This window comes from Emericellopsis atlantica (assembly GCF_019669845.1).
Source record: "Emericellopsis atlantica unplaced genomic scaffold F5Z01scaffold_10, whole genome shotgun sequence".
NCBI lineage: Eukaryota > Fungi > Ascomycota > Sordariomycetes > Hypocreales > Bionectriaceae > Emericellopsis > Emericellopsis atlantica.
The window spans coordinates 12,768-24,950 of record NW_025764712.1 but is presented as its reverse complement, the minus strand read 5'-3'; the positions used below and the strand labels follow the sequence as shown (position 1 = coordinate 24,950).

Here is a 12,183-nt window from a genome sequence, read left to right as displayed (position 1 = left end):
ATGCTTGCAAACGGCGACAACATCAGACAGCAGGGCGGTGGTATCGAAAGCATATCAGAAAGAAAAAGCCCCTCTGCGCTGCAGAGAAATCGATTGCTGGACCTGTAGAAAGTTGCTGGCATGCAGTTCCCTTTCTTTCTCTGTCCTTCCTCAATTGCCTCGCCTCCTCCTTGACACATGTGTACGAAGCCAGCATGGTGATGTTTTACTGCAATCGGAGAGGTATCATGAACAATTAAAATGCAAACGTGCAACTTTTGAAAACGCGTCTCGAGGGAACCCTGTAAATGCACGAGAGTGAACCGCAACCCCCCGCCCCGTCTATGTGCCGGCCGAAATGCAGTGACGCCGAAATGAGGAAAATGAACAAGTAGAAGATCTATTCGTCGTCCTTCTTGCCGCTGTCGGGCACGGCCTTGGAAATGTTGGGCGAGGCAGCGGTGGATGGGGGAGAAGCAGGGTGCTCACTCTCCATGTTTGCAAGGAGGCTGTCGTCAGTTAGCCAGCAGTTCAATCAACAAGGACAGATGTTCACGCACCTGAATGCATTGGAGTGGGAAGGGTTGTCCCTGACGGGAGGCGTTCCTGTGCGCGACGAGGCACCAGACTCCTCGCCGCCACGACCGAGGGAACCACCTGGGCCGAGACGTCGGCCGCTGTTGCTGCGGGACGAGAACATGGAGGTAGGGCCGAGCGTCACGTTTCCGCTAGTAGTACGATTGGCGGTGCCCTTCAGACGACGCAAGTCGTCCATGCCGACCTGGTTGCTGGTCTGCTGGTAGCCGGCAGAAAAGTTGCGGGCGTCGCCTCGTCCGACAGGGGGGCGACCGCCGCCGCCACGCTGGTTGCCGCGCGCGGACTCTTGAGCTTTGGCAGCTTGTGCAGCTTCGGCCTGTTGCACGTTAGTATTTCCTATGAAAGAGCTGTAGCAGGCAACTTACCTCAGCACGGACTTCATCCAGCGTCTTGGGACCCTTGTTGGTCTCCTTAGACTGCCAGTTGGCCCTACGCAGATCGACAACGTCCATTAGCATGAACTTCATACGGCTGGGAAGTTCAGGCATGTCGACCATGCCCTGGATGCGCTGGAAGTAGACATCCATCATAGGGCGGCCCTTCTCAGACATATCGAGGTTCTGACCAATGGTGCGGAGAAGCTTGGAGAGCGACTCAATCTCAGCCTCATCGGGCACACCCTTGTTGTCGACGAGCTTGTGCACACACTCGATCATGATGCGCTCTGTGAGCATGCCCAGCTTGTAGAGCTCACCAATGAATTGAACCAGACCGAGACCACGGCGTTTGGCAGCAGCAGCGGCGTAGTACTCGTCAGACAGCATCTCGACCTCTCCGGGCTTCTTGTTCGCTTCTTGGGCCTCAGCGGCATCTTCGGCCGCCTTATTGGCCTCTTGCTCCTGCTTCCAGCCGCGCTCGAACTCAACCTGGCAACGGTTGAGAAGGTACTTGCGGAACAAGCCGCCGCCACTGACGGGGGCGCCGGCCCTGTCCTTGACACGCTCATCTTGGATATCAGGGCTGATGTTCTCAAGCATCTTCTTGCAGAACTTGGCATACATAGATGCCCAGTGAGCCTCGTCGGTGGCCTTCTCAAAGGTAAGCTGGATAACCTGGCGCAGTGTGCGACCATCAGTCTCGTCCTTGGATTGTGCAGAGATGGCGAGGATCTGATCCGAGATTTTCTCAAAGTTCTCGGGCGTCATCTTGTTGAGCGCAGCCTTGACCTTTCTCTGGACCATTTCGGGATCCATGTAGCCGTCCTTGGCACCTGGTGCGGCACCGGCATTGCGACCGATACTAGAAGGCTTCCATCCGCCGGCGGTAACAGCAATAGGCTTCAGCTCCATGCCAGCGGTCAGAGGCATGGTCTTAGCAGCCTGGGCCTCCTTGGCGTCATTGCCCTTGCGGCTAGGCTTGCGGCTACCTTGGCGACCAGACCCACCCATGTTGTTTGAAGCTTGACGTGACATGGGCTGGCCCATGGGGAAGTTACCAGGTGCGCGGAACGAGTTCATCGAACTGGTGCCAGGACGCGGTAGTGTGCCACTCTGAGATTTGGCAAAGCGTTCGGCAGATGTGGAACCAGGCTGGGCACGGCCACCAGACGAAGAGCCGGCATTGAAGGCGCCCATCTGGAAGGCATTGCCACCACGCCCCGAGGGTTGCCTAGCGCCAAGGGTTTGGGCACGCCCAGAGCGAGATTCGTTATCGCCCATCAGAGTCTTCACCTGCTGGTGGAACTCGGTCGAAGGCTGCTCAGTGAAAACCTTCTGGAATTGCAGCAAAAAGTTGGCGTCATACTTGAATGTCTTGCCCTTGGTGGCAACAGCAGCGTTGAGAGCAGGATTGGGAGACTTGATGCCCTCGGGGTACATATCTTGGTCCATGACACGGAGGAAGCGCGCGGACTTGAGTGACTGCAAAGCCGCACTAGGCTGGGCGGGCTCGACCGCGCTCGTCTTGAGAGGTGCGAGATTGAGCGCCGATGGCTTACCGCGCTTCTCACCAGCTGCAGGCTTAGCATCGAGCTTCATGCCAGCAAGCTTGTCTGTCACAGAGTCCACCTTGGAGGTCTCAGCTTCCTTGGCGGCGGCAGTGTTGCCCTCCAACAAATCACTGGCAGAAGCAGACTGGCCTGATTTCTCGGCCTCAGCACGCTTGCGCTCCTTTTCCTCCTCGAGACGCTCCATTTCGCGTTCCTGCTCGCGCAGCTTGCGGTCTTCTTCGGCGGCGTTGGCCAAACGGTTCTTTTCGGCCTGCTCCTTCTCGGCAGCCTTCTTCGCTTCGGCTTTCTTGCGGTGCTCCTCTTCCGCAGCCTCGCGCCGGGCGTCTTCCTCCTCCATTTCACGGATCATACGCTCTATCTCGTCCTCATCAGGCTCAGCGTTGCTTTCCGCCGGCTTCTCGGGCTCAGCCTTCTTCGCCTCGGCGGGTTCAACAGGGGGCTGGGCCTCCGCAGCGGGCTTTTCGGTAGGCTTCTCCTCTGTTTTGGCAGGAGCCGACTCGGTAGGCTTGGCCTCGGTGGCAGATCCAGCTTTGGGAGCATCCTTTGCGGTGGCGAGCCTGATCTTCTCCTTCAGTTCTTCTTGGATCTCCTTGACCGACTTCTGGACAGCGTGGCTGTCCGTGCGACCGTGTCCTGCAGGCGTAGACGGCTTGGGAGGAGGAGTGGAAGTCGAGGAAGCAACAGGGGGAGTCTTAGTCTGCTGGCTGCTTGGCGCCGGCGATGCAGGAGGGGCCTTGAATGTGGAAGTGTCAAGAACCTCACCAGACGAGGACTTGATGACGAGAGCCGCGCTCTTCTTGCCAGGCTTGGAGAAGATGTCGGCATTGGCCTGAGATGGGGTTCCTTGCTTGCTGTTCGAGCCGCCGACGACTACTGGACCACCTTGCTGGCTGGCGCTGGCAGGTCTCTCGGGCTGCGAAGGCGTGCGCGACATACTGTGAGATTGGTGGTGATACTGGGGAGACGCAGCGAAGGCCGGGTTGAAACCTGGAGAGTTAGCATGGCCCATGTAAGGGGCCTGGTAGTTGCCATAGGGTCGGCCGTAGTGGTCTGCTTGAGCACCATAGCCGCCATAGCCCTTTTTGCAAGTCAGCAAATATTGTTCAAAGTTACGCCCGCAGGGTGAGAGATCGATTGAGGAAGGGGGACCAGGCTTCAAAGCCGGTGGGTGTGCGGTGATGTGCTCGGGCAGGTGATGCGGGATGCAGGAGTATTGTGTTGGAGACTTCTCCAAATGGCTGTCAGAGAGGTTGCGAGCTTGCTCCATTTCGGCGCCGACCCAGCTATTGTCACGGCCAAAACGTTCGTCATGACGGCGACTCCGAGGAGGCTGGGCGTAGTTGTCAAAATTTGGATGCTCGCGCAAGCCTTCTGAACGGCCCGACATTTGGCTAGACCTGTCCGTGTCGCGACGAAACTTGGCCTTCTTGGGGGGTGCTTTGAAAAATGGCTTTTTGTAGGTCTGCATGTGGGGAAGATGTACTTGTTGCTGAGGCATGCCCGCGTTATACGGGTTGAAGCCAGGCTGGCCACCGTGCATCGGCATCGGTCCACCCATCTGCGCTGGGGGCATGTTGGGAGTGCCGGGCATTGAGTTTCCGGGGATCGCATTGTGCATGGCCGGGCTTCGGTGAGCTGGCTGCGGTGAGTTCGGGTAGCCCATGTTGCGGGGACCTTGAGGCTGGAAAGCAGGAGGCATGCCGCGACCCTGTGCGGGACCGTTTCGGTTGAAATTGTTAGGGGGGAAGCCCATCTGGTTGTTGTTAAAGTTGTTGTGGGGGTTGAAGCCGCGTCCTCGGCCACCTTGGTTAAAGTTTGGCCGTCCCTCACTGTAATTGGAGTTGTGGCTGTCACGGCGGAAATGGGTTCCTGGCTGCTGCGAGGCGGTGACATTTGGGTTGGGAGGGACTGAGCCTTGTCTCATGTGACGCTGCATTTCTGTCAGTATAGAACTGTATGTCACAGTGCATGCCGAACTTACATCGCCATCGCTACCGAGACTGCCAAAGGTCATCTGCTGGCCGCCGGCCTGGGAGAGGCCAGAGGGAGGTCTGCCCCCGCTGGCCGAAGGCTGCGGGATGGGGGAAGGGGAATGCGCAGGCGAGGCCACGCGAGGGTTGCCGTTATTGCCCGGGATGGGAATAGGGGCGGCATTGGGTGCCTGAGGAGAACCGTGGGCGGCGCTGGGGGAGCCGAAGCCAAATTGGATGTTTGACTTGGCGGCAGCAGCATGGCCGCCGTTGGCGGCGAAGCTGCTGGGACCGTTGGTAGCCATGGTCACAGAGGTTTGGCGCGAGTGAGCGCCGTGGGACGGTCCGCGAGGGGCCGCAGGGATCGCAGGGTTGACGGCAGGCTTGCCGTTTACAGGAGCAGGTGAGGCCGACTTTGCATTCTGCGCTGGCGACGCTGATGTGCCAACGGTAGTCGAGTCCTGGGAGCCAGACGCGTTTACAGGCGGCTGGTTCTGAGAGGACTTCTGAGGCGCACCTGCAGCAGAGGCATACGACGCCGAGGGTGCGGAAGTATTGGTCGCCGGGGGGTTCTGCTGGTTGGCAGGCGACGTCATATGGAGATGAGAAGTCGGTTGTCAAGTTTGTACTCGTAGACTGCAAGGCTTGCGACGAGGCAAAGAGAGTAGTAGAGTAGAGTGCGTAGCGGGGCGACGAGGCGAAAAGGCGCGCGAAGGGACGAGCGGAAGAGTCGTCGAGATCGTGGGCGAAACCGGGAGCCAAGGTCGTAGAACCGAGTCGAGGTTGCTTGATGCGTGAGCGATGTGAGAGACGTCGAGTCTGTAGCTCAGTTCCTGGGCGAGCGAACGCTTGGAGACGAGTGTCGATAGACGGCGTCGGGAGGATGAAAAAAATCCAGACGTCGAACGATCGCAATGTGGGTTTTTTTTCGATTCCTCGCAGCTGAGCAAGCGATGCAGCGATGCGGGAAAAGGGAGAATCGGAGTGGAGAGTGGTCCTAGATCTGGTATTAAAACTAAATACACAGAAAAAGAACGAATCCAAGTCTGACGAAGAGGAAAGGAAGGCCGGTGGAAGAAAGACTTCTTGTGACCCGGACCAGCTTGATTCCTTGAGTAGGTGGTGGTGGTGGTGGAAGAAGTTGTGGAGGACTGGGGCGAAGGCAAGCAAAAAATTTGGGCGGGCGGGCAGCGCCAAACCCAGGCAAGCTCCGCCCATCTCCCACTGATACTCACCACGCACCACACTCTTTCACCCTACTACCACTCCAGTCACCACCAAGACTCTAGGGAGGCTACTACTCACTGTACCTAAGTTGGTCAACTCCAGTCGTTGAACTTGACCACTGGCTCGACTTATATTAACTCTGGATGGGCACATGTAGTTGCTGGGCTTTGGTGCTTTCCTTCAGCACTGGCCCCGGTACTCAACCCCCTCTGGGGCCCTGGGCAGGAAGCATCGCAGGCGACTCGAGCAGAGCCAATGTCTAAGTTGGCACTGTATGCGCAGGCGATTAGCACCTACTAGACACAGTGCGTCGTGCGACTTGCCAAGTTTGTCTCGCTTCCATTCGGCACTGATGGATGACGATGAGGAAGGCACCGCCGCCCATAACGTAGACTAATAATCAGCAGCACTTTGACTGGCGACTTTCAGATAAGGAAGGACCCGATCTAACATCATTCCAACGCACAGAGAACCCCGTGTTAAACCTGTCTACTCGAGTATCCAGTGCATCTCTACATTATGGGAAAGGCTCATCATTGTGCTCATGTAATATAATAAAGCGAAAAGGCAGACAATGGGCAAATCCCGAGGAAACAATCCCATGCGCCTTCGCCAGGTGTGGTGACGCCAATTTCGCATTTGACTGGCCTCTCCCTGCCTGCGGTCAGGCACGTACACCCTCCTTCCCAACGATGATATCAGGGTCACAGCTCCGTCACCCCCTTTGACGGGGTAACGAAGGTAATCGCCTGGCTGCAAGGAAAAGGACCCTGAAACTGCGCTGGCCATCTCCACGCTGACGATCCTCTGGCTCTACTGTACGCACTTGAATCATGTCATTCCTTTTTGTCATTGAGTTGTATCTGCTGCGGCATGGCGTAGCGCAAAAATGAATGAAATCAATAGCACAACATAGAGGCAACAATGTCATACAACAAAAGCCAAACAGCTCTCACATGCATCCCGGGGCTTCGTCGCACGCACTGTGACGGGAGCCCTGTGACATGGCCATGCACACCGTGTCATTCACACCGTGTGTCGCGCCCCCGTTGCTATCACACCTCGCGTGGCCTGAGCCCTGATTCAAGTGTGCACGTACAAAGGGCTTTTTCTGGTGCGGATCATCCAGTGAGTTGAAGATTACAGCCCTACGCGACGCGCCCGTCATTCACCCAAGCCTTTCTTCGTTTATTGTCACATAACTGAAGATTCCCATCAGATTACCTAGCCAGTGATAAACCTGAGTGGTCTGATTATGCGCACATGTGTGTCCTGATTAGCGCCTCATCAAGTGAGAAGGCCTCGCTCGGGGCATCCCGCTCCGCCACCAGTCCAGATACAGATTGTGCGCACCATCAAGATTCAAGCACTTGTAGAGAACCTGACTAGGCTTTTTGCTTCAGCTGTGATTACTTCTAACACGTTATACGTGGCCGCCAATTCCATTCCTACGCTTCGGGATTAATTTACGGATAATGGGGACAGGGTTCAAACCATGAATACATACGGATACCGGTATAGCTTCAAGATCGGAGTCAGTCAGTAATTAGAGTGTTGAGATGGGCACGTTCAACACGCACTAGCGCGTGCATGCACGAGGTAAGTTACATTTGCGGGACATTCGGGATATCTCACGAATTGGGAGGCCCTGTACGCATACTTCCGAGGCCAACCAAGTTGGACAGATATACTGAGCTGTGGTTGATCATCCGTCATCTTTTCCATTGTGTCTGCAAGGAAGCTCTACTGTAAGTGCCGCGTAGATCCTCAAGCTTCACCCTCGCGTACCTCCTGGATATCCGGCTCCAGGTCCTCTGCTTCCTCCCCGTCATATGTTCCTTGCTCATAACCATCCCCATTCTCCTCTGGGATCGTTGTGACCGTCGGGCCACCTTGCTCGGTCTGTAGCTGCTTGACCCGAGTATTTGTCATTTCATACACGTATTGTCCGAGATGCTCGACGTTTTCCATGGCCACCTCGTTGGGCAGAGCCCCGTCCTCCTCCGCAATGAGCCTCTCGGATGGCCACAGATCACCGGGCGCCAGCATCAGCTTGTCCGGTCTCTCTAGCAAGAGGTCGAAGGCTAGTCGGAGCTCGGCACACGCATCGAACACCTCACGTCTTCCGAGAATGTACAGGCCCAGACGAGCACGGGAGACAGCCACTGTCATGCGACGCACGTCTCGTAGATACCCAACCCTCGATGTTCTCGTAAGAGACAGGATGATGTAGTCATTCTGTTCGCCCTGATACTTATCAACAGTGGACACAGCCTTGGGCATGCCAAAGATGGAATTTTTCGCGCATCGGTGGTTCAGTACGTCTCTAATCAGCGCACGCTGACCAGCGTAGGTCGTGAGAATGGATACTTTCTCTGCTGGGTAGCCCAGTAGCCGCATATACTGGAAGATGGCAACTGCATACTCCGCTTCTCCAAGATTCTGGATAAAGTGCGGTGTAGGCTCGACCTCGCCCTTTCCTTTGTAGTCGGGAACGTTGATAAATTGGAAATCGTACTTGAATCCAGCGTTGGCCTTCAGGAACTCCTGTCGATTCTGCACGTCGGGTAGATTATCCAGTTTGGGGTATCGCCATTGGTAAAGCTTGGCGATTGACGGTCTTGCGCGACCCTGCTGATCGAGCATGATCGTTGGCACACCAAGTCTCACCAGTCGTGAGAAGAGTGACTGCTCCAGGTTGGCATAGTGTCGGAACGCCAGGCTCTGTATGACTGGGGAATTCTGGTAATGGTCGCCACAAAGTACCACTCGTTGCAGTTGGAGCTCGCCATCCGCGGGCTTCTGCATCGCAAGCGGAATGAAGGTTTCCGCCTCGGTGATCTGAGCAGCCTCTTCCATTATAACATTGTCGTAGTGGAAACCGAGTCCTGCGATTTCTCCCCTCCGAATGGCGGCATGCGTTGTGGTCATGGCAACGATGCGGGCCTCATTGGTGAGCAGGTAATTCGTCTTGTCCCGCTCCCTGCGTAGAATCTCGAAGGGCACAACATCCGCGAGCTCGGTAAAGATCTTCGAAATGTGGTTGTAGCAGCCATGAGCCACATCCAGTACCTGCGTCCGTTCGGCTTCTGGATTGAACAGGGGCTGGGGCGCGTCCGCAAAGTATTCATGGAACGGGAAGGCTGTGATGATCTCCGCAACAGTTGACTCCTGGGCGTTTGCAATCTGTAGGAATTTGGACCATGCCGGTTCAATGTACGCAGTATTGAAATACCCAGCTGTCTCAGCCGAGTTGTCGTGAGCGCCTGGTGCTCCAAGGCTCGCTGCAAGGCGCTTCACTTCTTGGAGATAAGTATCCCGATTTTGCAAGAAGGATTCGACACGTCCGTGTTTACTGAAGTTGCTCTCTGTCAGCAAATCCTCCTCACCGTGGCCCAGGCGCAGCAGGTGCCGCTCGTCAATGTCCAGAGCTGCAATTTTGGCAAATAGTTGATTCAACGCTTGGTTGCTGTGCGCCACGAGCAAAGTCTTCTGCTCGGGAAAGTTGTGGTAGATGTTGCTGATGATTTGCGTCGCTACGTCGGTCTTGCCCGTACCTGGAGGGCCAACGATGACTGTCAGGCCTGGTTGAGAGCCAGACATGATAGCTTCGGTCTGAGCAGGTGTGAAGCGGATCGTATTCAGACGGGGCGCATCGACCTCATAGGGGCCCCTATTCGGAGGTGTGTATGTAGAGACCTTGAATGCCTCCGCATCCCTCTTAGGAACGGGATCAGCATCGCGTCGTCGCTTCTTCGACGGCTTCTTCGGCTGCACCGGGGCGTCTTCTGTCTGTTCCACGCTCTCCAGGACGTAAGGTGGAGCAAAGCTCCCTGACGCATCGTCGGTCGGTTCGACAGTTTTGCCCGGCAAGCTCTCAATGAGATGGTGCCAATCGAGGAAGCTGTCGCGATAGTCCACCTTCTTTATTCTGTTGGCCATATGTTTATAGTGCGCCCCCGCGGGGTCGCCATAGCCCAAAAACACTTCGTGAAGCCAGGATGGCAGAGGCACTTCTGAGAGAACCAGGCTCCGAATCGACTCTAGCACAGGCTTGAAGTTGTTCTCCCGTCTGCTACGGCGGAGGATGAGGTTAATCTTCCCATATGGGTCAGGTTGCCCTGCTTCCGTCTGTTCGGTATCCAGGGCGAAATTCTTTGGATCGAGTCGCAGCTGAATGCGTCGCTTGCTGTCTAATCCTGTTGAGCCGTCTCTGACGTGGCGGCCTTTGTCGTCCGTGATCTGACTAACAACTGCTGTGCGCACGTGTGAAATACCCAGCTTTTCGTGTTCGGATATCACGTCGGCGCCGTTGGTCAAAGAGTCCGCAGGGGGAGGCTCGATCGCCAGCAGGAACACCACGTCGTCCGGTCGTAGCGAGTCCCATTCCCTACGAACTCCCTCTCCTAGCCGCCGGACATCCACGGCCACCTCGGCACGTACAACGGAAGGATACTCTTCGCCTACCAATGGGGGCACAACCTCAAGGATGCTATGAACTAGTTAGTTTGAACAATACAGGGGGGCTTCTCGTGGACATGAAACTGACGAAGGTCGGTCGATTGCCAATGCCATCTTCGAAAATCCAGCAAATTTTGTGTCTCCAGGCTTTTGGAATTCCGGGCGTAGCTTGCGCAAGGCTGTGTCAATATCCTTGCGAATGCCATAAAAGGCTTCACGGCGATATAGGATTAGTGCCCTCCAGAGAAAGTCGCCGACGGAAAGGTATTGAAGGTTGAGTTTGGGTAAGGCGAGAGGCCGAGATCCATCGTACAGGTCAGCGCGCTGGAAGCTCTCGTCGAAAAGAGTTTGCTCCGTGGGAGTCAGCCCCATTCTATGCGTCGACTCCTGGAAAGTTGGCCGCGTTTCGAAGGAGGATAGGATGATCTCCATGAAGAATTTCCTGTCCATGGGGATGTTGACTGAATCTGGATACTCCACTCTCAAGTCTAGGAGTGAAAGTAGCTGCATTATCTCTGCGTCTGTCAACGGCTGCAGTAATGACTCCAGCTCATCCCTCTTATCAATGGCGCCATAGTTTGATAGTGCGAGGACTGCGAGTTTGTTCTTGAAGTGTTTCAAGGCGACACGCTGCAAGCGTCCAAGCCGTTTGCAATGCTTATCATACGCCTCTGAGCGTGTGAGTTGCGCGCCAGTCTGGTCGTCAATGGTGAAGTAGGTGTAGTGAACAAGCAATGAGTGTAGTTCGCGAAGAAGGCTGTTGCTTTGCTCGTTGTACATCGGAGAAAGCTTCATGGCAGGTAAAAGATGCAAGTCGTGCAACAAGGTGTTGAAAAACCGTCGCGTAGGTAGCTGGCTCTGCAGATCCGAGATGAATTCGGTGAAGCGCTCGCAATACAGCGTCTCCTCGGATGTACCTGAGCCGCTAAACAACGTGGCTAGGAAGTCCAGTAAGAGAGTGTACAGCCAAGACCTTTCAAAGCGCAGCTTGGCTTTGGATGCATCGTCGGCAGCGTCATATCGCTTGAGCGTTGCCCGCCACCCTTTCCTCAGATGGGAATTCTCGTTCAGGCGCGCTTCGCGTGCGCTCTCGTTAGAGAGATTGTGCCAAATGCCGATCGACACCAAAGGGGCACATTCTTTGCGGATGATTGTGCAGTCAAGGCTCTGGAAGGCATGTATCAGAAACGACAGAAGGTGAGTTCTGACGGTGATGGAAAGGGACCGGTCTAGTATCATCGACAGTACTCGGCGAAACAGGGAGGAAAACTCGATTGGACGCTCTTCAAAGAGACCTAGGAGTACTGAATTAGCGATGCCAGGACAAAATGGGGAGCAATACATACTCCATGTCTCAAGATGCTCGCGCCTTTTCACGTTGATGATCAAAACAATCAGCAGCACGTGGAAATTCGACGAATCCTCCGTATAGCCCGGCCACAAGTAGCTCTCCAAGGTCTGGAGGCTCTCAATCAGGCGCAATGACTTGTACTGGAAGCCTTCGCGGTCGAGAACATCCCAAATCCCTTGCTTGACGACATCGTTCTTCACCTTGGGTTGCGCTGCCTTCTTCCCTGTCTTCAGCCAATGCTTCCGAGCAAGCTGCACAAAAGCATGTTCCTCCTCTTCGATTTCAGCGGGTGTCGGGTGGTCTTCGACCGTCGTCTGCGCAGGTGGTTGGGCCTTTGCCGCGCCCTTGCCCTTGAGTCGCTTGGTGCTCTTCGCGTTAGGCATGGCTGCGCAAGCCACGCACCACCAGTCGCAGGTTCAGCTTGGGCGGAAGCACGTCTCGTGGAATCGCGTGGCGGTAGAATGCTGAAATGGTCCAAATTGCCCTACAGAGTGATGTGGCTTTGGCAGGGTGGTGATAGTTAACATGGGCATGGAAGCGCGACGTCGAATTCGTTCTGGAAATTTCAGCCTTGCAGACAGACCCCGGCGCGAGCTGCCCCTCTGAGCTTCAGGTACATGTCTCAGCGCGACAGCAGGCGCAAGGCAAAA

The 12,183-nt window shown here is 55.6% G+C and overlaps 2 protein-coding genes across 2 annotated transcripts; both read right to left on the bottom strand.

Annotated features, from left to right (window-relative positions):
• Positions 1 to 346: 346 nt before the first annotated feature.
• Positions 347 to 5,272, bottom strand: F5Z01DRAFT_36525 (putative eukaryotic translation initiation factor subunit eIF-4F). Its single transcript, XM_046259317.1, has 3 exons — positions 4,506 to 5,272; positions 942 to 4,454; positions 347 to 892 (listed from the first exon to the last, which is right to left on the bottom strand). Exons 1-3 carry the CDS (start codon positions 5,088 to 5,090, stop codon positions 515 to 517), a joined length of 4,476 nt encoding a protein of 1,491 aa, XP_046119099.1. The 5' UTR covers positions 5,091 to 5,272; the 3' UTR covers positions 347 to 514.
• A 2,208-nt stretch (positions 5,273 to 7,480) lies between these two features.
• F5Z01DRAFT_36555 (DEAD helicases superfamily protein) lies at positions 7,481 to 12,146 on the bottom strand. The gene is made up of 3 exons (XM_046259319.1): positions 11,529 to 12,146; positions 10,271 to 11,477; positions 7,481 to 10,213 (listed from the first exon to the last, which is right to left on the bottom strand). The coding sequence occupies exons 1-3, from the start codon at positions 11,914 to 11,916 to the stop codon at positions 7,489 to 7,491; spliced, it is 4,320 nt and encodes a 1,439-aa protein (XP_046119098.1). The 5' UTR covers positions 11,917 to 12,146; the 3' UTR covers positions 7,481 to 7,488.
• Positions 12,147 to 12,183: the final 37 nt, after the last annotated feature.